Genomic DNA, 20,862 nt, shown 5'->3' with positions numbered 1-20,862 from the left:
AGTATTGGCACACATCCTCAGGGTCACTGGGTGCATTGTCGAGACTCAAAGCTGGCTACTCATGTCCGAGATGATAGATCATGAGAACCGGTACGTCGTCGGCAGACATCGTTGTGGTGCCACTGCTGGAACCCAGCACGACACACTCCCGGATTCGACTTGACCCGTTTGCCTTTCTCATAGTAAAGAAGCGCGCACGAAGCCAAGAAGTTGTAACTTTTGACTTCCGTGATGGAAGTCGAGTCGACCAATCGCGCCTGTTTTCTTTTTGCTCCAGGGCTTGTCGCCTAGAGGCCCCAGACGACACAAGGCTGGTATGCGGCCGTGTTTGTTGAAATCTTCATCTTTGTCGACAAACGTGTATCCTATCTGAAATTTGTTTTATCGTCGTTTGAATTGAAGTCCCGAAAGTGATGAGTTCGGCGGACAGAGGTGGAAGACTGTGGTCAGGGAGCGTTGTGTTCAATTGTTGGTTAGCCGTGAGGGAAACTGGTAGATAATTCAGGAGAGGCTGGTGCAGTTGGCACGTATCTGGTAGAAGTTGATCAAGCAACTCTCGCGGTGCGTTGCATTGATGTCCAGGTGGTATGGATGACCCAATCGTTATGTGTACAGTTCACTTCGCTTTAGAGTTCCTCTGAGCAAAGCTTCCAGGTTGCGTTTAATAAGGTATCATGTGTCAATTTGGTGTGATGGACAAACTACCAAACCTACTGTACGTACATATACAAAGCTGAGTCCGAAAGTGATGCTTTTCCACTTTTCCTTCCTTCAACCAACGAATCCTACCAGGTAATCAACCTAACCCAATACCACCCGTGTGCCCATTGACCATGTCCCAGAACCTAAAGGGTCCCCCCAAGTCCGAAGCGCAGTCAATATGTCCCATCAGCACGCTCGAAGATGACCTTTTTGGCTATCGATGTGTTAGTGTTGCAACGTATTCCTCCGTGTTCTTGATTTGTTTTACTCACCATTAGGGAAAGGCCCCCATGTGCTGCCATCCTCAGATAGGAAGAGTTTGAATGCACCATTCACTGTCTTACTCTTCATCTCCCCTGCAGGTCCTGGAGCCCGTCGAAAATTGCTCAGTCGAGCACAGGTGCGGAGCATACTAGCACCCGCAACGGTGACAATAGAGCGGCCGAGACAGGAATGGGGACCCCAGCCATGGTGAATGTAGAGATCGTCTGGTCGATCCAGCTTGATTTCGTACGGATCGGGAAACTTTGCAGGGTCGGTACCAGCGGTAACGAAATCCACGAATAGAGAATTGCCTTGTTGGACGGACACGACGCGGGGCCCATCCTTTATGTCCGCCTTGCCCGTAGCCACATTCCGAATCACGCCAAAGGCTGGTGTGCTGAGGCGATACCTGTTAAAGGCTTTGGTGAGAACAACATACTCCTTGGACGAAAAACATTGAGAGCTGGTCTCATACCCTTCTAGCGCATACTTCTTGAGCTTCTCGAAAGCTTCCGGCTCGTCCGACAGGGCAAGCTTCCTGATGGCGGTCCAATGCGGGTAGTACTTGTCGGACAGGTATAGATCGATCATCTGCGCCCACTACAAAAATGCTGTTAGAAAGCCACAATGCATGGTGAAGAGCTCACTCATACTCCTTGGGCCTGCGTAGCCGATGCAGCCGCAGCAGTTGGGATAATTGTCCAGACAGTCCCATCGACGCTGCCGATCCTATCGAGAAGCCTCTCCACTAGGCGGGATCCGTAGCTGCTTAAAGTCGTATCCGTATCCGTCGATCCCGGTTGGAACATCCGGATAAGGGACGGGAAATGTCTTGCTTTAATGTCAGCAACCACCTTCTGCATTACCTCACCGAGATGCTTCGTTTCTCTGGCGGCCACGACCCGGTTCTTGAATGACTGTGTCTCGTCCAAGTCGAGGAACACATAGCCGAACAGAGTAGCGAGCACATCGGAGAGCGCTCGTTCCGTATAGCTGTCCGGCCCTCCCCCATTGCTTTGCAGCGGGATGGCAAAGAAGTGACCCACGAACTCCGCGTGGGCAAGGTTCCCCACACTTTGGCGCGTTTTAGTTGGTTAGTGTCATCAACTTAGTGATCTAATTGCACACGGCGTTGGCGGTCAGCGGCACGCTTACTCTCGCACAATGTCAATTTGGTAGGAGCCGCCGATCTTGCGACTGTGCTGTCGAATAAGCTTGGCGGTGGTAGCCTCGTAGAATCGACGAACTTGGTCGAGGCCGCCTTTGGGACTGTACAAACACTCCTTCACCACGGCTCTCTGACAGGTATTGGCAGGAGTGTCACCACTGAGCATGTAATCATGTTGGATGAGCTGGAACGTGTGCGGGCCCCCTGTCAGATTGTTAGTTTCGATCGGAGGATGAGACTCAAGTGTGTGAAATGGATTGGGAACTTTGGGATCTGACATGGGACATGGAAGTGCGACTGGTTGTTCAACGTCTCGGTGACTCCCTGCCAAGTAGTGACCGGTTTCGGAGGGCCAACATATGCTGGCTTGCCGAAGTCGAATTCCTGCAAGTTTCCGAGCTTCTCAAACGTTTCCTTGTTTCCTTCGGGAGTCGTGAATGGATAGAGGGCGTACACGCTGTTTGGACGGTACCATCCGGGGAAAGCTCTCATCAACAGCTTGTACATGACTCCGCCGCCGGCAACATCAGGGTCAGAATTGGCCTGATTGAAACTAGGTATGGTAACGTTAGGTTATCGCAAGAATAAAACAAGTTCGCCCGAGAAACTTGAGCTGCGTACCCGAAACTGGTCAAGTTTGTAGGGTTGTAATCCACCGAGTAGAACCTGTCTCCGCGGACTAGGGCTGTCGCATCGGAGAGGATTGCGAAGGAAGTCGTAAATCCGGGGCACAACCCAGATCCCGGGACCATGGGCTTCTTGGTATCCTCGGATAGGAGACCCGGATAAAGTTCGATGTTGTCCGGATGTCCGTAGAGCGATTCCACTAGATGTCGAGGTTAGCACACTTAAAACACTCCATCGATGGGAATGAATGAACCTTACAAGTTTCGGCAATATAAGGGTCAGGATTCACCTCGGCTATTTCTATTGTCAGCCCTACTCTTGGTCCAAAGGCATAGGCACAGGGGAGGGGTCCAACTTGCCAAACGATGAGTATGGCTGCAGCTTGAAGAACGCTCTGAACTCATTCAGTGTTGCTAGACCCCATTCACGGCCTTGTCGAATGCCGAGCATCTCAACCGCTTTCAACACCGGGGGGATATTCCGAACACCAAATGCTCCTATAGCGCGACGATGAATGTGAGTAAACTCTGCGGATGGATTCGTGCTCACCCGGAACGCGGCAAACGCCTACCTGCAACGCTCTCTGTCCCGGTCTGGATAAGACTGACAAGCTCGGCATCATGAAAACTCCCATCGCTGGTTCTCTTCAAGCCACCAAATGTCCACTTCTCGGGCTTGTCGGGCAGTCCCTGGACCCACGTGCGTATGCCTTGGATAAACTCTTCGACAGACATGTTGCCTTGGGAAAGCGTTGGTTGTAAGCATGACATCCTGTCGGGCGTGGGTCGGATGACTTACCAGGATCGGCCTTGCCACCGAAGATCCGGCGAAAGAGGTCGTTTGCCCAAGCCTCATCATGGTCACTCGTAGCGCTGTGCCATCGATAGACCATGTTGAACTCGACGCTTACTTGGTTCCCAATGCCTCTCGGCGTTCCCTCTGAGTCGAAGACATTAGCAAAGTCCTCGCGCGGGTCAAGCTTCCAGTCCGAGTGGACAGGGTTCCGATTCAGATTCAAGATGGTTCGAAGGTAGTCGTCCAAGATAATGTTCACATAAAGACCGCATGTGATCCTAAGCACATTAGTCGACGCAAATTAGCCTCGAACACACCTGTAGACTTTCATCCGAACACATACAGTCTCCCTGTTTGGAACAGATCATTGTCCCTTTTCTTCTGAGCCTGGTCATACTCGGGGTGATCCCGGGTCACACCCGCTGGTAGGCTAAAACGGCCATTCTCTTCGATGATGGCCAGCTCCTGCACGATGTAGTTGTGGAAGCGATTGAAGGCGACCATGAGCGCGCAAACACCAGGAGGTTGGCTGAGCAGTCTCGATTCCGCAAAAACGTCCTTCTTCAAGAGCCCGTCTTTGAATGTTCGGACTTTCTCTTGCTCTTTCAAGTTGTTGCCGTAGAGGGGGGATAAGTCAAGGTATGACGAATTCTTCAGTCTGGTTCCGTCCTCCTCGTCGGTATGGAAGAGATCTAAGTCCGACTTATTAGCACGCATGGAACTTGGTTTCGACGTCTGGATGTTGTTGGGTACCATGGATGATGATGGTCGCGAAATGAAAGAGAACGCTGGAGATCTTGGTAGGGTGTTCCCTCGCTGGTCCCTGCCGCACTAGAAGACCTACATCACGTCAGACCTTTCTTCCCCCCCGGGCTCTGGATAGACGAGACTTACTGTCAAAGATGATGGATGGATCAGGAAGTTCGACCGTCTTTTGATGTTTCGGGGCCACACTGCGAGCATAATGGCTTCCGGCCGCGCCGAGGTGAGGATACATAATGTTCTGTCGAATTGTGTTTTATTAACTCCAGATCTTTGTCTGTTCTGCAAGGGGGAACAACATACGTTGTTGGAGCCATCAGCAGTACGGTACCTGAACTCGTCGCCCAAGTACGAAATGGGTGGGTGTTGTAGGCTCTTCCACAGAGTGTCGATGAACCTCGCATTGAGGCGGCTACGAAGCTTGGAGCCATTTGGCAATGATGCTGCGAGTTGGAGGATATTTTCGACCTGGCTCAGAGGAAGACTGGTTATTGTCACAAGTCTACTTTTATTAGGAATGCAACAATTGTCAAAGCACATACAAGGTGCTTGCGATCATCGATCAGACCGCCCTGTATAGCTACCTCACCGGCCTGAAGGACGATGTTCAAGTTGGGCAGAATGCGGCCAGTTTGGCTGAGGAGATCTCGTCGAGCTTCGTTGAGCAGCTCTTCGAGGTTCGAGCGGACATCTCGACCGTTGTTGGACATCGCTTGTTTGGAGGCGGCCATACCTCGACGGACAACCGTTCTCTACGATGGAAGCTTGAAGAATAAAACGCTGTGTTGGATTGAATGAGCCCAGCGAATACGTAGGCAAACTCCCCCATCTTATATAGCATACGGCTGGACCGGAACACCGGGTTCGTACTACCTACGTCTGAGGAGGATATCTTTATTAGCAGAGGAAAAGGAGGTCTCAGCCATCAGTTGACCTTGCGCTTACAATCTATCGGTCGCTGGTAACAGTGTCACGTCCATCACACTGACGTCACCGTTGCTGTCATGCTATTATAATGGCATGATATTTCATCAGGTTGTCTGACTGGGCGTCACTCACGATGCGCTCACCTGTACAAACCAAAGTGCTCCCCGTCTCCGTCACCTTTGCCTTTTCAATTCTCGACTTTGTCCGACCGGAAAATGGCCCCACCCTTCAAGCCGTCGTGATGGTGTGCCGGTCCCGTCACAGGCAACTCAGACCTTGACCGTGGCTGTGTGGTAATCCTATGTATACTGTATATGCCGCCGATGTGGGCCACGTCGGCATCGGCCAGGTCAACAGAACTGAACGTGATTGCTATACCCGGTGAGCGTCATGACACAGTGGCGGCTCATGGGCATCCCAGTTTCCGACAGACTACCCTTAGGTATCATATGACACTGACGCAAGCAGTGACGACAAGTTATACCGAGGCGAAATGTTACCATTCTCGCCAGTTGTGTATAAGTCTGGAGGGCATACCCGTTGTTCCTGCTAAATCCGCGGCGATCTAGCACGGGCCGTCTGCAATCGGCGATCCAGCTTAGCCTTTGGCTGGAGCGGGGCCTAGCCGCTGTAGGGGCCCAGCGAGTTACTATCCTAACCGACGCGTCTGGATCGACAACCTCGTGATTGTTGAAGTTCTAGGCCTCAGCCGTTCTATATCGATGTCGTCATGACTGTCTTCGCACCAGTTGTGACATTGTAACTTATCGGAGACACATTTTTCGTGCCTGCTTCTTCATCAACAGCTTGGAGCCGCTCGGGAGGATGACGGAAAGCCTACTTTACCTAGCTTGACACAAAAAACGCGCTTCTGAGAACCCGGATCGCATCCGTGCCTTCAAATAAGAGCTTGCTTTTCTCTCTCGTCTCCTCCCCCGTCCTCCCCCATCCTCCCCCCAATGCCTAGACCAAAATCTCCCACAATTCACCACCACAACCGTCTTTATTTGTCTTAACGACACTTCCGAGAGAGCCATTTTGACTTGCATATCTCCAGAGGGGTAGCACTCCAACTAAACAGGATGGTCAGCATTCTGAAAGACATTCAGCATCTTGTCCGGTATGCCCACTGGGCGTACATGGACGATGACGGTGCTGAGTTCCGGTCGGCGGCTCAGGACTTAGAGGGTGATGTCAACTACCGCAAGCTGAAAATCGTGACGCCGTTTTTCAAGGACTTCAAAGCACTCACTCCCAATACGCACGTCCATTTAGGGGTCCGGAACGGCGACACTCTCGTCCTCGCCTTCCGAGGCACCGACTTCCCCTTCACCGTCGAGAACCTTGTGAATCCCAAGTCGTGGTGGGGCTTCTGGGGCAACGTCGTGACCGACGTCGCCTTCCGAATGGTCCAAATCCACTGGCTTCCGGGGGACAACCCGGCCATCCTTGCCCACGATGGCTTCCTGGCCGCCTTCAACAACCTGCTGAAAGACGACAGATTGGGAAGCTGCATTCTCCAGCTCATGGGAGATCTGCCACCCTCCAAGATCGAAGTCTGCGGCCACAGCCTGGGAGGCGCCCTGGCCACGCTGTGCGCGCTGTGGTGCAGGACGCGGTGGCATTATGCCAACATCAAATGCGTCACTCTGGGTTCCCCGCGCGTGGGCAATGAGGCTTTCTGCCAGCGATTCCACAGCAGCGCAATTCTCTGCTACCGCCTGGAGATGGACGGCGATCCGATTCCCACTGTTCCGGACCGCTTCACACAGGCGGTGCCCGGCAAGCTACCGGCCAACGACCCGAGTTGGACGGAGGGCGACAGGACATATGGCCATGTGGGTATCCCGATCATACTGCATGGGGCTGGAGGGCGCGTGATCTACAACTCGGTCGACTATGATGTCGAGCGGCCGGACATTGAAGCCGAGAAGGACGCGCCGCCCCTCCCTTGGCAATTCAGGTTGCCCTACGAATTCGGCGGCTTTCTGCCCTACTGGATTCTGCGAGGCTTGAAGATGTTACCTGCTATCTGGCAGTACCACGACCCAACCGGGTACGAGACGGTTGTGCAGCGGATTTTGGAACGCACAGGTGAGACGAGCCATGCTGCGTGCAATGGCTCTGTGCCTTTATCTCAACGCACTCCAACGCTCACTTCTCGACATAGGAGCCCCAATGGCTGGCAGGGTTAATGTTGCGGCAACGAGCGGATATGGTGGCCATGAAGGCAAAGTTGAATTCCCCGTTGAACGTTCGGTGGTAGATGTACGGGATAAGTAGTAGTAGCTTGATTAAGTTCTGGTACCCTAATCTGTATCCTTCTGTCTTCAGCGCGACACGATGTCGTTCTTTCTCTCGCCAGGGCCCCCCGTAAGCGGACTAGCAGTGATGCCTAAATTCTTTTCGGGAGCTGTCCGAAGTTTGGCGGTTTGTGCTTGTGTTAGGTAGTTTCTTGCCGAGAGAGCGAAACGCTGCTCCTACCACTTCCGTACTCACACGTTGAATGAAGCCCACAAGGTTGGACGAGCGACTCTATGTCGTGGAAGCCGACCAGCGGACCCAACGGTTGAGGTCCTGTGACTGTAAGCTGCAAGTTTTGTGGTGGCCTTCTTCCCGGTCGCATGTGGGTGGAGGCCCTGGTGCTCAGGCATGTCCAGGGTCCTTGGTACAGCGGAAGAACAGACAGAACCGCGTCGTAGCGCGGCTTCTTGAGGTCCTCGCCCCTCTTTGTTGGTCTATAGTGAAGTGATTAGTACTTAGTAGGTATAGTCAGATCTGTGGATATATACTTTGTGGCTTTGTGTCCAAGAATGTGAATGGGACAACGAAGCAGAGCTGGGGATGGTATAGGGCGATTGTCAGGTCTTATACGGAATTGTTCGCCATAGACTGGATGCTAATCCATTGCTCTCTGTTCCAAGCAAGGGCTAAACTCCATCCGGCAATCATGGACAAACCAAACACGTGAAAGAGGTAACAGGGTGGTGGAGGACGGTTGGTCTGACAAACTCACCTCGGTTTGCCCGTCCCCCGTCATGAAGTATCCGCAAATTCGGCATTTGCTTGTCAGTGGACTTTCATGTAATCACTTGGGGTAGAAGCTGTAAGAGGTGCGTTAACCGCAAATATTTGTGTCCTCGTCTTCTCTTATGACTGTGTTTCTTGTTGTTTCCCTTTCCTTTCTTTTTTATTCCTTTTGGTGATGACCCTTCCTAGCATGAAGATGCTGCTCGAGACTCATGCAATGGAACCTGCACTGCACCTCAGCGACGAAGTGGCAGTCAGACCGCATAATCTATGAGTATCAAGGTTGAAAGGCTTCTAGCAATCGTGCCATTGAGCGACTCGGACTTCCCCTTTGCCATCATCGCCCAAGATTGTTGACGATACTGCCCACCATGACGGCAACCTCCATCTCCCAGTGCTTCGCATTCTTGTCCGTCTCACCCGCACTGCTTTTACCCTTCGCCGCGGCGGCAACCGTACTGGGCAGCTGGCTGCCCCTGGCCACGCATTCCTTGATCGCCTCGCCCACGCTCTGCCGGTTCGTCTTAAGAGTCCGCGCAGACACACCTCCCTTGGCAATGATCTCCTGCACTCTCGGCGCCATGTTACTTGCCATGGTCCGCCAGAAGTAGCTCGCCAGCGACCCTGTCTCCAAATACGCCAGCAGCGGCTGCAGCATACTCCCGCCCGCCAGCGGCTGCTTCCCCTGCAGCAGCGGATGTTGCGGCGCCTTGATCCCCTCCAGCACCGCCTCCAACGCCACGACATTCTGACACCGCGCGCTGACCTCCGCAAGCGTCCTCTCCAGACTGGGCAGCGTCGCCAGCGCCCTCGACAACCCGGCGATACTGCTCTGCAGCGCAGACCGCAAATACACATCCAGCGCCTGCAGCATCAGCGTAGGCATCCACTTCTCCGCCCCCTTCCCCGCCGTCCCAGCCGGCACCGGCGTGAGCAGATACAGCGCGGTAACGGCCGACACTGTCCGGCCTTTCACCTCCTCGCTCTGCGCAAACGTCGCGCTCCCGGACGCGCTGCCCACCGAAAACTCCCGCACCATCCTCTCCGCCGTCTCCCGCACCGACCTCTCCACGGGCGCGACCACGCCCTCGCGCAGCGTCCTCACCACCGCGACCCTGTCCAGCCCATACCCTTCCCCGCCGGGCACGCCGGCCGACGTAAACAGCTCCCTCAGCTGCAATAGCGTGTGCGCGCAGCGCACCAGCGCGCGGTGGTCCTCCCTCGCGCGCAGCGCCGCGGCACTGGCCGTCGGCGCGGCCGACGCCGACCCCGTCAGCTCGGCGTGCTGCGCCTCGAGCTGGCGGCCCAGCTGCAGACAGCGGCCGACGGCGCGGGCGAGGCGGAGCGTGTCCCACAGGCGGGCGGCGACGCGCCGCACCTCGTCGGCCTCGGCGTGTTTCTGCGTGACTTCCTTCTCGAGCTGGGCGTAGCTCTCGTTGAGGGCGGTGATTTGGGCTTCGACTTGCGAGACGATGCGGGTGCTGGCTTCAGTTTGGGTCTGGGTGTGTTCCAGCAGGGGGAGGGCCGAGCGGGTGGTCAGCAGGTCGATGTGGGAGTCGATTTCTTGGATATCGAAGAGCACGCGTGAGAGCGGGGTGGAGAGGTCGAGCGGGGTGTCGGTTGGGTTGTTGGTTGCGAGGACGAGCGTGTTGGCGAAGGACGCCGGCTTGAAGGACGGGTCGAGGAAGGCTTCGTAGTCGATGTACGACGGCTCGTCGGGGTCGCGGGCGGCTGCTGGGCCGGCGGGGTCGCGGGCGCCGCTCATTGTCACGTTTTGTCTACTACTAACTGCATTAGATGTATCCAGGTGTGGTAATGGTGGTGCCAAAGGCGCGCGAAGCTCCAGCTACAACTAGGGTCAAATCGCGATCGAGACCGTGTCATTGGCCCTGGAGCCCCGCTTCTTCAGTCGACCCGGCATTTGCATCCCGCAGATCCGGAAATTGCGGCTGGTCTGTGCGCTGACGGGAGTGAGGTCATCCTGTGCGACACACCGTGCGCTTATTGAGGAGGCCGAGTTTTCGTATTGACATTGTATGACCCCGAAACATGCCACTGACCTTCTGTAATAGACGGAAAGCAATAACAGAACCTATTCTTGTCATCTACAGTTTTTAGAATCAGTTGTTATGAGACTGAGCGTTCCGTTCTGGTGATCGCAAGTATCGAAGCCGCAGTGCTCTACACAGTACGGATGTACATAGAGAGGTGTTTATTAGCGTCTCCAAGCCCCAACTTTGAGTGATTAAACTTTCCGCCCGGATGCAGCGGGCCCCATCGGGAGGTTCGGCAAGGACACTTGGGCGCGAAACAAGCGAAAGACGAATTACGGTGCGTCCACCTCAGTCATGAGTGCTAGATTCTGCGAAGGTTCTACACCAATCTTCTCAACGGACTGCCGACACGACCGAGTGCCCGATGCGACCAATGTCCTAAAACGCCGCTAACCGCAGGGGCTGGGGCAAGGTCAATTGTTCAATTGCTCGGTCGCTGAGCTGACTCAATATCGAAACCTCGGACGCGACATCACTTGCTCGTTCTGTCCAGCATTTGAGGACGCCCCTATGACCACCCGCTCGACCGTGGTTCCCCAAGATGCCGTTGATAGACGCCCGCGACATTCTCGCCTTCCCCGGCGGCGATAATTCAAGCGACACCGTCATCGGCAATGTCCACTTCAACCTAACAACGCTCGACCATTGGAACTACACGCTCTACTCCAACGGCTCCCTGTCCAACGGCTCGTGGTGTCTTCTGACTTTCCCACCGTATACACCTTCGCTCATCCTCCCCAATGGCACCTTCGTCAATGTGACCTGGTGCTGGACGCCCACCGAGCCCATCGGAGTCCGCGGCGGCATCGGGATCGGGTACGCCGTCTTGTTCGGCATCGCTCTAGTCCTGAGCCTCGTCAATCTCAACAAACACGGAAAGCTCCATCTTCCCGCCGAGAAGCGCTTCTTCCCCATCGGGCGGAGATGGCAGTGGTACTGGGCCGCGTGGGTGTGCGCCACCGGCGTCATTAGCCTGCTCACCGTTGTGGATGTGGACCGATATTTCCTCCCGGAACTGCCCATTATCCTGACCAGTTTCTTCTGGTTCCTTATGCAGCTAGGCACAATGGCGCTTGTTTGGGAGGCTGTTCGGCACTGGGGGAGTTGGATGGAGCGGCAGTTTATCGACCCCGATCCTTTTGCTCTGCGGGACGACGACAGAAGATCCAAGGTCGAGTTTTATCTTCCGTTGATCTTCTACCTCTTCTGGTGGCTGGTACGTTTTATCGGCAACACTCACTCATCCTCAGACTGAGCAGCTGACCGAAGATCTTTTTGCTCAGAACTTCTTCATGATTATCCCTCGCAACTGGGGCCAGATCGAACGTCAGCGCTATCCCCAGCAGACCCTAGACGAAGCCGCGCCCGCCGCTACAGATGCCCGCTTCAAAGCTGCCGCCTTCCTCCTCGCTGTGTGCTGGCTGATAACGGCCTTCTCGTTGAGGCATTCGATCAAGCACTACTGCCCTCGCAACCGAGGTCTCTTCAACCGTATCGGGGGCTTCGTCCGCTACGCACCTCTGCGGTTCATGTTGATCCTTCCCCTGGCTGCCGTGGTCCCGGCTTACCAGGCTCTTGTGGCGTTTGACTTTAACTACAGCCCGCTCAAAGTCGATGGCAATAGGCCGGCTATCTACCTTGGGGCATACACCCCGACTCTCCTTATTCTCTACATCCAAGCCCTCTTTGGATTCGTTAACCCCAACGAGGACCTTGAGCTGCAACGCCAACGCCGTGTGCGGGGCCACGAACTCGACCGTGAAATGGGCATCGTGTACAAGCCTTCGTGGTGGCGCCGCGTCAATGGCGAGAACCTGGACCCCAACATGAGCATGCGCGACCGCTTGGTCCAAAACGTGCGGGAGATCCATGGAAACAAGCCGCGGGCACCAAACACCGAGGGAGGCTTCGATCTTCCTGCCGGTGGGCCCCCTGATCCCGTGGAGATGACGCCGGTCTCTCCTCCACCGCCCGCAGCTTCGCGGATGGCCAGCCCGCGGACGGAGCTGCCCCATAACCTGCCGTTCCCCCGGGGAGCAACAGCAGCAGAGCGTGTCGCCGCCTCTCCAAGGCGCGAGGAGCTGATGATGGACTGGCCGCCACCGCCCTCGTATAGGGATACGGTGGAAAATAGCCGCTCGAACGTGGCGAGGAGCATCAGTGCTCAATCATCTGTGTCTACCAGCCAACCGCCGCAGCAGATCCGGAGTATGCTGGATGTATAAATGGAGATCCTTCACAGGCAAGGAATACTGCCCTCTTGTCCGGCTCCGCCGTCTTCTGAAGGCCTGCCTGGACAACATTAGTTCTAAACACGAGGAATCAGCCATCCACCTATTCCCACACCGGCGCTGCGATAGACGTGTAATGGCCTGGTGATATGAAGCATCACTGAGGATCCCATACACTGTTCTTCCGAGCTGCGCCACCAGGGCTGCTGATTGTCCTCTCAACCGGTGTTACTCCGAGTACGACCCTTGGGAAGAGATGGCATGGGCCCTGCTACGCCACAGACCGACAACATTCCGGTTTCGCTATATAAGCAAGAATCGTGTATATATGTCACGGCTGGTTACCAATGATGGTGTTTTCGACGGGACATAGCAACATAGATCCGATGTCCCACGCTGGCGAAATATAAGCCCCCCGAAGGGGAAGGAAGGGGTGGAGGGATGGACGCAAACCTGGAAGCTTATAACCAGACAGCAGCAAACCAGGGCCGGCCATAGAGACGCCGCACACCGCACACTTTGGCTACGCCGTTTTACCACGTCTTTGACATGGGAATGGGTGCGTATTGGGCACGGAACCTCTTGGAGTACCATATGACCCATGATTTCCATGTACGGATTATAGAGTACGTCAATGGATTAGTCCATTCGAACACGGTCTTCTGGCCTCCTGTGGTCACATTAATTCCTTTTCCGTTCGGTTTCATGGTGAACGCCAGGTCTGAGTGCTCCCCGCTCCCTGCAGACACTGTCCTCCACTTATTACGTAGGTCAAGCAATCCAATGCTTCATCGATCACGCCTTCGCCTTCCCCCTCGATTACCTTGACTCTGACCATCAGACCACCATTCATCAAGTTGCGCGCCCCTGCCCCTCCGACGCCCCTTAGCCCAGCTGTATTGTGTAATTCATCCGCGGCGCCCCAATCTTTCTGAATCCTTCGGATCGATGCTCAGCTCGGGACGCCGGCTTCCTGCCGATGCCAACACAATGCGGCGACGAGATTACATGACTGGCTAGGAACAGGCACGCGTCTCTCAAGTCTGGACGAGATCAACGCTTAGGCTGGTCATCTTCGTTTCCGCGAGACCTTGGTCCCACAGCCACCGAGCAGCAGTGGAGAGAGAGGCAGGCTCGGTCGACATGGTGTATGACAATAAAGGAACAACTGGCTATGCTGCATCCATCGATCTCCATTTTGTTTCCGGGTTAATCCAGAGGTCTAGCTGCAACATCCACGCATCTGTCACTTCAGCATGCAACGGCGACGATTGCTCTCTTCTTCCTCTTCTTTCTTCCCCTTTCAGTTCTCCTTCTCCTCCTCCTCTCCCAGCTCTCCCTGCTCTTCCTTTCTCTTCCCATCTGCTTTCTACATTCCATTCGTTTTTGCTTCTACCTCGATCTCTTGCCGGCCCCAACGCCCTGAACCCCGCTTCCTTTCCTGCGCCTGCGGTCTCGCTCTGGCGATGGGGGCAGAGTCGTCTTGGAGGTGACCGCTGAGGGCTCTTCAGCGTGGAGCTCAATCCATCGAGACGCGGCTGTTGAGATGTAAGGATCTCCGTTACCTCTTTGCCATGGTTGTTGGTATGTCTGATGATGAACTGCATGGTGTGGTGGTAGGGTAGAGAGGACGAAAACGACGTTTCTTGGCCGAGTTGTCGGACTTGTCCTGCAGGATCCGCACGCGGCACGCCCAGGTAGGATGAGGAAGATCTCTTCCCTCTTGTGGTAGGGTGATGAAGGTGGCGGAGGCAGAGGCGCTGCAGTGCGCAGAGACGACGACTAGACGCAGATGGAAACCGGCAGGAGGGCGCTTGTCCTCCAGGTTGTGGAGCGATGCCGTGTCTTGGTCATCGACGAGTTTCTTCCACGGTCATGAGTCGGAGCTCCGGCTCCGGCTCGCTCCGCCCCAGCGCTCGCAACCCTGTCATCAACGCAAGCAGTGGCTGTGTCGGCGCGAGCTTCGGCCTGGCCCGCTGGGTCGTACCGCCGGTACGGGGCGAGAAGGAGGCCACGGGCGACCGAACTCGAGCCCCTGGCAAAGCTAGCCCCACCCAATGCGAAAGGCGCACGGGCTGCGCACGCTGCAAGTGTGTGTATCCCGACATCAGGATGGCCAGCGTCTGCCTTGCTCTTGGCAAGCGGACCGAGAGGAGGTTGCGCACATTGTGGGGCCGGGAACGCTGCTGCCGGCGCCCGGCACAGTGACGACACGAGCAGCAGTCACAGACTTACAGCGCCACCAGCGTAGTGGTGAACCAATATAGCGCACAGTCATGCTTGGTGCTGACCTGCAGCCATGTGTCAGCGCCAACCCATGCGTGTGTCCCAACGGAAATCCGTATCCCCTTACCGGTGATGGACATCCGGTGCACACCTCGAAGGCTGTGTTGAACTGGACGAAAGCGAAGGCCCTCTCGAACATGCGCAGGTGGAGGGAGGTGATCGCTGAGACGGTCTCTCCGTCAGAAACGCTGATTTCGAAAGCCGGCCCTCTGGCTGCTGGGCGACGCGGTGCAGCACGGCTGGCACGGCACCCCCTGGCCACTGTGTGGAGAGCTGGAGGACCAGAAGTTGACGCCGCAGGTCGAAAAGACGGCCGCCGAGAAGTGGGAGGAGATCGCAGAGAAGCGGGTGGCGAGCACGATCTCGTACTTTCTCCGCCGAGCGTCGCAGAGCCTGCCAGATTCAGCGTCAGTCAGCTCGTGTCATGTTCTCGAGGGAATCGCTTGCTTTATCATGTCAAACTTACCAGAACGACTCGGTCATGTTTGAAGGTGATAATGACCTTCGGGACCATGACGACGAGGACAAAAGACAGGACAAAACCGAGGACAAAAGAAGACAGGACAAAATAAAGTAAACAATAACGCTGAAAAAAAGAAATAAAAAATAACGCTGAAAAAAAAAAGAAATAAAAAATAACACTGAAAAAAAAGCCCGCCCATCCATACCCTTTTTTTATTTTTTGTCTTTTTTTTTTCAATTCCTTTTTGTTTTTTTTTTTCTTTTTCAATTTTTCTTTTAAAAAAACAATTTTTTCGTAAATAAAAACAAGAACAGGAACAGCGATAGCGATAACAAAAATCGCTATAAAAAGCTTCCACGAAGCGGTACATCCCCATGCCCGCTCCTTACCCCCCCGGTCCCGAGCCACGTCCAGGCTCGTCTGAGCCGGAGCGTTGTCACCACCCTGAGGTGGCTCTGGCGGCCGCTGACGAGCCTGGGTCTCGGCCGTCGGGAGGATCGGAGCGGGGGGGGGGAGGGCGGGGGCGCCCGTTTCGTGGAGGTATACTTAATGAATCTATCCCGTCGTCAGATGTCAGCATAGAGTCAACATCATAAGCGCGGCGAGGGGTTGGGGCGGCGGGGGTTGGGGCGGCGAGAGGTGATGGCGCTTGTTGAGCTCGTTCCCTAGGTTCGGGTTTGTGCCTGCTGTGGTTCAGGTGGGGTTTGAGAGCTGTGGTGTGATGTGAGACAGGATCAAGAGTCGGGGCGGGGAGGGGTTGGGGTGCTTACATATCTGTCATGTTCTGTTCCCATGTCAGTTAGCATTTGGTCAACGTCACGGTGGTGTAGGGTTGCAATCACTTACTGTAAGCTCTGCTTGCAACTCAACAGATGTTGAAGGAAAAGGAAGAAGACAGAGACAGGAAGCGGGCAGAAGATATTTATGACTATCTGCAAGCTGCCTACATCCTTCCACAACCTGTCCTGGCTGTCCGTCAGTGCCAAACGGGAAGGGCGCAGGGACACACTGCGTGCTTCCTCCAGGAAGCCGCCAGGTTCGAAAGGCGGGAAGCGTCCAGCATGTGAATCCGAATGTCGGGCATGCCCGGGTAAGTGCGACAACCTCACGCTCAGGTCAAGGAGGCATGGTGTACTCCGTATAAGGAAGTAATTATCTATGCATTGTTTGAATTCAGCTTGCTGGGGCGCATAACATCTCGATCAGATGCTCATCAATCTCGTGCTTGCCAAACCTAATTCAGAGGAGTCAGTCACTCTTACCGTGTTCGTCTGCAAGGCCGCAAACCAAGCAGGCACCAAAAGCACAGGTGCGAGAAAGCAAGGAAGAGGACTCGGAGTCGGACCATCTGGGTACAATAATCGATCAATACACATGACGGAACGACCCCTTTTCAAGCGAACACTTCAACCTGTGTGGCCTTCCGAGATCAGACCAATGAATGTTCCATAGTGCGATTAGGGTCAAAGTTTAGACGGGAGCCACACATTCTTTCCCACTGTGTGCACTTTGCCACTCTATGCGCTCTGGCTCACATGACCCACCTCGCATGATCAAGTGGGCTCTTTCCAAAGCATGACAAAGTCCGCCCTTTCCAAACATCCATCACTTACTCTTGTCTCCTTCCCACAAACTCTCAACACTGCCGCACCTTCCAACTCCTCAAAGCTATCAGCATAATATGGCATTCTCGCCTTCCGATGATGAGCTCCCTACCTACGAGACCGTCGTAGGCACCCCGGCCACAGCCACATCCCGACTCGGAGAAGCCACCGGTGATGTCGAGGCGGGTGAACACGAGGCATCGACAACCGAATGCTCGCTCTTCATTAAATACGGCGAGGGATGGGCCACCTTGTCGTTTGAGATGGTGCCTGACCCAGGGGTCAGGCACCAGTATTACTTGGCCAAGTACCGCCCCTGAGTGGCCATACTTATCGTCAAGTGCAAAGATGTGGCCAGATTGATGCGAGAGGGTTTTTCTGGTCAGCCGACAACGTCGTCCCTGAATTCGGCCACATGTTCAATTCGGTCACTCCTCGCTGGGCTGCCGGCGGATACGGTCATGCTCGCCAATGGACCCTGGTCGACAAAACATGCACCCCGGATGGGACTCCCCGGTGGGTTGGCCGTCTCGAAGTCATGGCCGCGTCGATCGGGCTCCTGTCGAGCTTCCGCCCACAGGACCTGTCAACAGAGCATGTGCTGTCTACCCACGCCTGGAACAAGGAAAAGCAGTTGGTGTACTGCTATCTATACCATGTCCCGGACCAAACATATAACTGCATTTACGACAACAAGCCCCTGTATGGGTGGTGGCCATGGCCAAAGAAGGGTGACCATCAAGGGCGCATGAAGAAAGTAGCGGTGGAGGAACACAGCAGACAGCGGAAACAGAAACGCGACAGGTGTGTGTGTGTGCACGTAAGGCATAATCAAGCTATGGAGCGGCGGAAACGGAGGAGTGAGGGAGGGAAAGGAGTTGTAGATTTTATAGCAATGAGGTGTGCGGCAATCTGACTTTTGTTGGGTTTCTCTACCTAGTGAAGTATGACTCAATGAAACGTGCAGGAGCAGCAACTACCAACATGCATCAGTCAGTTCGTGACTATGGCAATCCAGCAATGTTTGTTTGAATTTCCCTTGTGAGTGGCCATGGGGACGCGGATTGCATTCAGTCTCAATCGTCAAGTCATCATCTGGCAATGCCATGACACCACAGGCTACGCACCAAAACGTCAACAGAAGGGGCGTTACCACAACAACGCAACCCCACCATCCTATGACACTACCACAGTGCACACAACTTGGGCCTCGCCACAGCTTGGGTTAACGACGTCATCGACACGAACATGCCACGCAGGGCCAGCTGACAGGGGCCGCTACGCGCCTCAGACGCGCGGGCGAACCTTTGGAAACGACGGACATAGCAGCCAAGACCGAGCCATGACTGCCACAGAGCATGAGGGTTTCGAGCAACAAAAACGTGAGTTTCTACAAAGTGGATCCAAATGGCAGGGCAGAGTCACGTTGTCACGCTTTGTCTATCCATTAGGCTCTCGATTTGTGACGCGAATTGTGTCGACTGGAATCAACGGTTATTAGCGTAGCTTCGTAAGTGTTTACGGTGGATGACCTTGAAGCGCACAAGGTTGCCTCACAGGAGCAAGATCGGGTCAGTGTGGACTGTCTAGAGACACCCGCCTTCTCGAAGACCGGCGACGGCCTTCTTACCCTCTGTTAACCTCGGGCAGGACCGGCCGTGCCAAAGCTGTACGCCTCTGCCACGGCCAGGTCTTGACGGCTGTGGCCGGGAAGGTGCGCCACCACAACACAATGCACCACAATGTGGTCCTCGACTTGATCGGTATGGATCGTGCAATTAACTACGTAACACGTACGAAAAGGTGGGCCGTCGTTCGACCTGCTTATCGAACGACCGGTATCGCACTCCCAAGAACCTACACCTCTCACGACCCGTGGCACGACTGCCCTACGTTTGCCGTGGCCCGCGGAAACAAGTTCAGCTAGGTGGGGTGTTGCACCCCCTCCATGGCCATGCGAGTCGGCCCGGAGCGAGCAGCAATGTCGTCTTGCAGAATGAGGTACGTGTCCTGCAGTTGAGCAGTGCAAGCGACTTCCCGCGGACACTTCAACAAGCCCTAGGCCACTGACTCCGTGTTTTCGCGCGAGAGACGGTGCTGCTGCGGTCCAAGGGCAAAAAAGCGCCGCGCTGGCTGGTCCGCCCATGTGTCGACGGTGTGCTCGTCTTCCTCAACCTGGCCCGGCAGATCACAGACCAGCCGGTATATGCCTTGCGTGCACGGGGATTCGGAATGGCGGTGACCTACCTCGCGGCCATGAAACGCGCGCAGCCTGCCGGGCCCATACATGTTACGCCATCGCCGGTTACCCCAGTCAGGGCAACCATGAAGAGACCGTCAAGCATATGTCCGGCTTCGAGGCGACACTCTCGCCGCCCTATTCTTCAAGGCACTCGAGCCAGCAGCTTCAGCCGCATCTACGCCCACTCGTGACAACCTAGGGCGACGACACAGTTTGGAGGGTGTGGTGGCGCTGCTTGCGGGGAAAGGCCCACGTCTGGTACAACGACAAGCTCGTCGCAGACGACCGGACTCTCCTATAGATAACAGCTTCTGGTAGTCAACCTCATATGCGATACGCCGAGGAGCATGTTCAGGGCGTGATTGCTTGATATCCGACTAGACATCCCTGGTCCGTAGACCCAGTTTCGCCATCGTGCGCTGACATGATATACCAATATCAGCCGCAGCTCACATGTTAATAAGAAATAGAACCAAACTAATTCGGTTGCCAACTCTGATTCCCCTTCTTCCTTACCTTCCCCGTCGTAGTCATCTCTCGTTATATTTCTTTATAATCCTGTCACAAGGAATCGGGCATGTAGGTACGGAACCCATGTGCCTAGAGCCCCGGAACGGCCGTTTACTGCGTACGGGCCGTTCCCTGGGATATATTAGGGTGGTCCCCTTACCACCATTTTGCTCCTTTGCTTTTACTTAGCTAGAACCCAATATACTCTCTTCGTTTATGCCTTTCCGCGCGCTCCACCACCTGCGATAGATCCTCATCATTCCAGGCGGTCTCCCGGCACACTTCTGCAAATACTTCGCTTAATGTAGGACGCTTGCCCTACATTGCGCAAAGAGATCCACAAACTCCAGGGTGCCACATGGCGTCCGCTTCATAGACCGTTCCCAATCGTCAATAAACCGCTCTTCAACGGTGGGCAGACATTCGTGATTTCTTGATGCGCTGAGCAAGCGATTGAAGTTCCTATGTCTCAATGGTCTACGTATACGTTGGATGAACATGGGCCCTCCATCTACGGTGATCCGAGCACTACGCGGCGGTGTTCGCCAGCCGTGGCCTTCCGCCTGCCCCAAGTTTCCCGTCCTACTTGGTCGCTTTCCCCGGGCGGGACATACTCGTCCATGCTCTCGAATTCTTTTCCCTGGCCCGCCCAAGTCCGGATTACACCTAAGCTCGACCACGGTCCGTCATTATCCCCGCTAGTAGTACAAGTCACTCCCCGTGGCGTGAGCTCGAGCCTTGTTTGAGCCCGTCGCCCCGTCCTTCTTCGCATCCTTATTCTGCACCGGATCGTCCGCGGCCCTTACATGCAAGAAAGAAAATCACCTCCAGAACGATTCCAGACAGCTCTTGGGACCTACCAGATCATTACTGTGGTATATCGAGCAAGTCTCGGTTGGATTTCACCTGCTGCAAAGCCGGAGCTGATGTGCATTCGAAAGCTTTGGATGAAGTGGGGCCGCTTTACGACAAGGTGACATTCGTTTCATAAGCCGGCAGCCATTGCCAGGAACGGATCGCGGCCCTTCTTTTTAGTGTAAGGGGCCAAAAAAGCTCGTTTTATACCTATAGTGTAGGTACCCACACCATTGCATGGCCGTATTGTATTACCTAAGCTAAGTTCTCTTCGTCTTCATCGTGCAACACACCCCATCGGAGAAACCTCCTCTCATTAGGTCCTCCCGGCTGCGTGGAGAG

The 20,862-nt window shown here is 54.9% G+C and overlaps 6 protein-coding genes across 6 annotated transcripts; 3 read left to right on the top strand and 3 right to left on the bottom strand.

Moving 5' to 3' along the window:
• Positions 1-660: 660 nt before the first annotated feature.
• B0T15DRAFT_538881 (heme peroxidase family protein) lies at positions 661-5,198 on the bottom strand. The gene is made up of 16 exons (XM_062869705.1): positions 4,861-5,198; positions 4,622-4,786; positions 4,451-4,559; positions 4,310-4,396; positions 3,900-4,248; positions 3,560-3,834; positions 3,333-3,500; positions 3,121-3,258; positions 3,020-3,055; positions 2,756-2,960; positions 2,413-2,687; positions 2,122-2,338; positions 1,620-2,040; positions 1,442-1,566; positions 975-1,375; positions 661-916 (listed from the first exon to the last, which is right to left on the bottom strand). The coding sequence occupies exons 1-16, from the start codon at positions 5,047-5,049 to the stop codon at positions 876-878; spliced, it is 3,201 nt and encodes a 1,066-aa protein (XP_062718808.1). The 5' UTR covers positions 5,050-5,198; the 3' UTR covers positions 661-875.
• An 821-nt stretch (positions 5,199-6,019) lies between these two features.
• On the top strand, positions 6,020-7,552 carry B0T15DRAFT_538880 (Alpha/Beta hydrolase protein). The gene has a single exon (XM_062869704.1). The coding sequence runs from the start codon at positions 6,328-6,330 to the stop codon at positions 7,438-7,440; it is 1,113 nt and encodes a 370-aa protein (XP_062718807.1). The 5' UTR covers positions 6,020-6,327; the 3' UTR covers positions 7,441-7,552.
• Positions 7,553-8,304: 752 nt separating this feature from the next.
• B0T15DRAFT_261575 (Golgi transport complex subunit 5-domain-containing protein) lies at positions 8,305-10,122 on the bottom strand. Its single transcript, XM_062863340.1, has one exon. The coding sequence runs from the start codon at positions 10,038-10,040 to the stop codon at positions 8,613-8,615; it is 1,428 nt and encodes a 475-aa protein (XP_062718806.1). The 5' UTR covers positions 10,041-10,122; the 3' UTR covers positions 8,305-8,612.
• A 630-nt stretch (positions 10,123-10,752) lies between these two features.
• On the top strand, positions 10,753-12,709 carry B0T15DRAFT_261559 (uncharacterized protein). Its single transcript, XM_062863339.1, has 2 exons — positions 10,753-11,545; positions 11,613-12,709. The coding sequence occupies exons 1-2, from the start codon at positions 10,871-10,873 to the stop codon at positions 12,552-12,554; spliced, it is 1,617 nt and encodes a 538-aa protein (XP_062718805.1). The 5' UTR covers positions 10,753-10,870; the 3' UTR covers positions 12,555-12,709.
• A 2,082-nt stretch (positions 12,710-14,791) lies between these two features.
• Positions 14,792-15,329, bottom strand: B0T15DRAFT_495593 (uncharacterized protein; the record flags this gene model as incomplete). The annotated part of the gene is made up of 4 exons (XM_062867113.1): positions 14,792-14,851; positions 14,914-15,008; positions 15,109-15,239; positions 15,313-15,329. 4 exons carry the CDS (start codon positions 15,327-15,329, stop codon positions 14,792-14,794), a joined length of 303 nt encoding a protein of 100 aa, XP_062718804.1.
• Positions 15,330-16,906: 1,577 nt separating this feature from the next.
• Positions 16,907-19,553, top strand: B0T15DRAFT_504299 (uncharacterized protein). Its single transcript, XM_062867496.1, has 4 exons — positions 16,907-17,194; positions 17,272-17,717; positions 18,564-18,676; positions 19,003-19,553. The coding sequence occupies exons 1-4, from the start codon at positions 16,991-16,993 to the stop codon at positions 19,344-19,346; spliced, it is 1,107 nt and encodes a 368-aa protein (XP_062718803.1). The 5' UTR covers positions 16,907-16,990; the 3' UTR covers positions 19,347-19,553.
• The last annotated feature ends 1,309 nt before the right edge of the window (positions 19,554-20,862 follow it).

This window comes from Chaetomium strumarium, assembly GCF_033439665.1.
Source record: "Chaetomium strumarium strain CBS 333.67 chromosome Unknown B0T15scaffold_6, whole genome shotgun sequence".
In the NCBI taxonomy this organism is placed as follows: Eukaryota; Fungi; Ascomycota; class Sordariomycetes; order Sordariales; family Chaetomiaceae; genus Chaetomium; species Chaetomium strumarium.
This window is presented reverse-complemented; position numbering and strand designations above follow the sequence as displayed.

Bases quoted from the DNA above. Each gene is read 5' to 3' on its own strand.
- B0T15DRAFT_504299 (XM_062867496.1), top strand. From the start codon at position 16,991: ATGGCATTCTCGCCTTCCGATGATGAGCTCCCTACCTACGAGACCGTC. The intron at 17,195-17,271 runs GTCAGGCACCAG...AGATGTGGCCAG, and splicing joins AGATGGTGCCTGACCCAGGG to ATTGATGCGAGAGGGTTTTT. The intron at 17,718-18,563 runs GTGTGTGTGTGT...AACCTCGGGCAG, and splicing joins CGGAAACAGAAACGCGACAG to GACCGGCCGTGCCAAAGCTG.
- B0T15DRAFT_538880 (XM_062869704.1), top strand. From the start codon at position 6,328: ATGGTCAGCATTCTGAAAGACATTCAGCATCTTGTCCGGTATGCCCAC.
- B0T15DRAFT_261559 (XM_062863339.1), top strand. From the start codon at position 10,871: ATGCCGTTGATAGACGCCCGCGACATTCTCGCCTTCCCCGGCGGCGAT. The intron at 11,546-11,612 runs GTACGTTTTATC...CTTTTTGCTCAG, and splicing joins TCTACCTCTTCTGGTGGCTG to AACTTCTTCATGATTATCCC.
- B0T15DRAFT_538881 (XM_062869705.1), bottom strand. From the start codon at position 5,049: ATGGCCGCCTCCAAACAAGCGATGTCCAACAACGGTCGAGATGTCCGC. The intron at 3,501-3,559 runs GTAAGTCATCCG...CGCTTTCCCAAG, and splicing joins CGGTGGCAAGGCCGATCCTG to GCAACATGTCTGTCGAAGAG. The intron at 2,961-3,019 runs GTAAGGTTCATT...CTCGACATCTAG, and splicing joins CCCTTATATTGCCGAAACTT to TGGAATCGCTCTACGGACAT.
- B0T15DRAFT_261575 (XM_062863340.1), bottom strand. From the start codon at position 10,040: ATGAGCGGCGCCCGCGACCCCGCCGGCCCAGCAGCCGCCCGCGACCCC.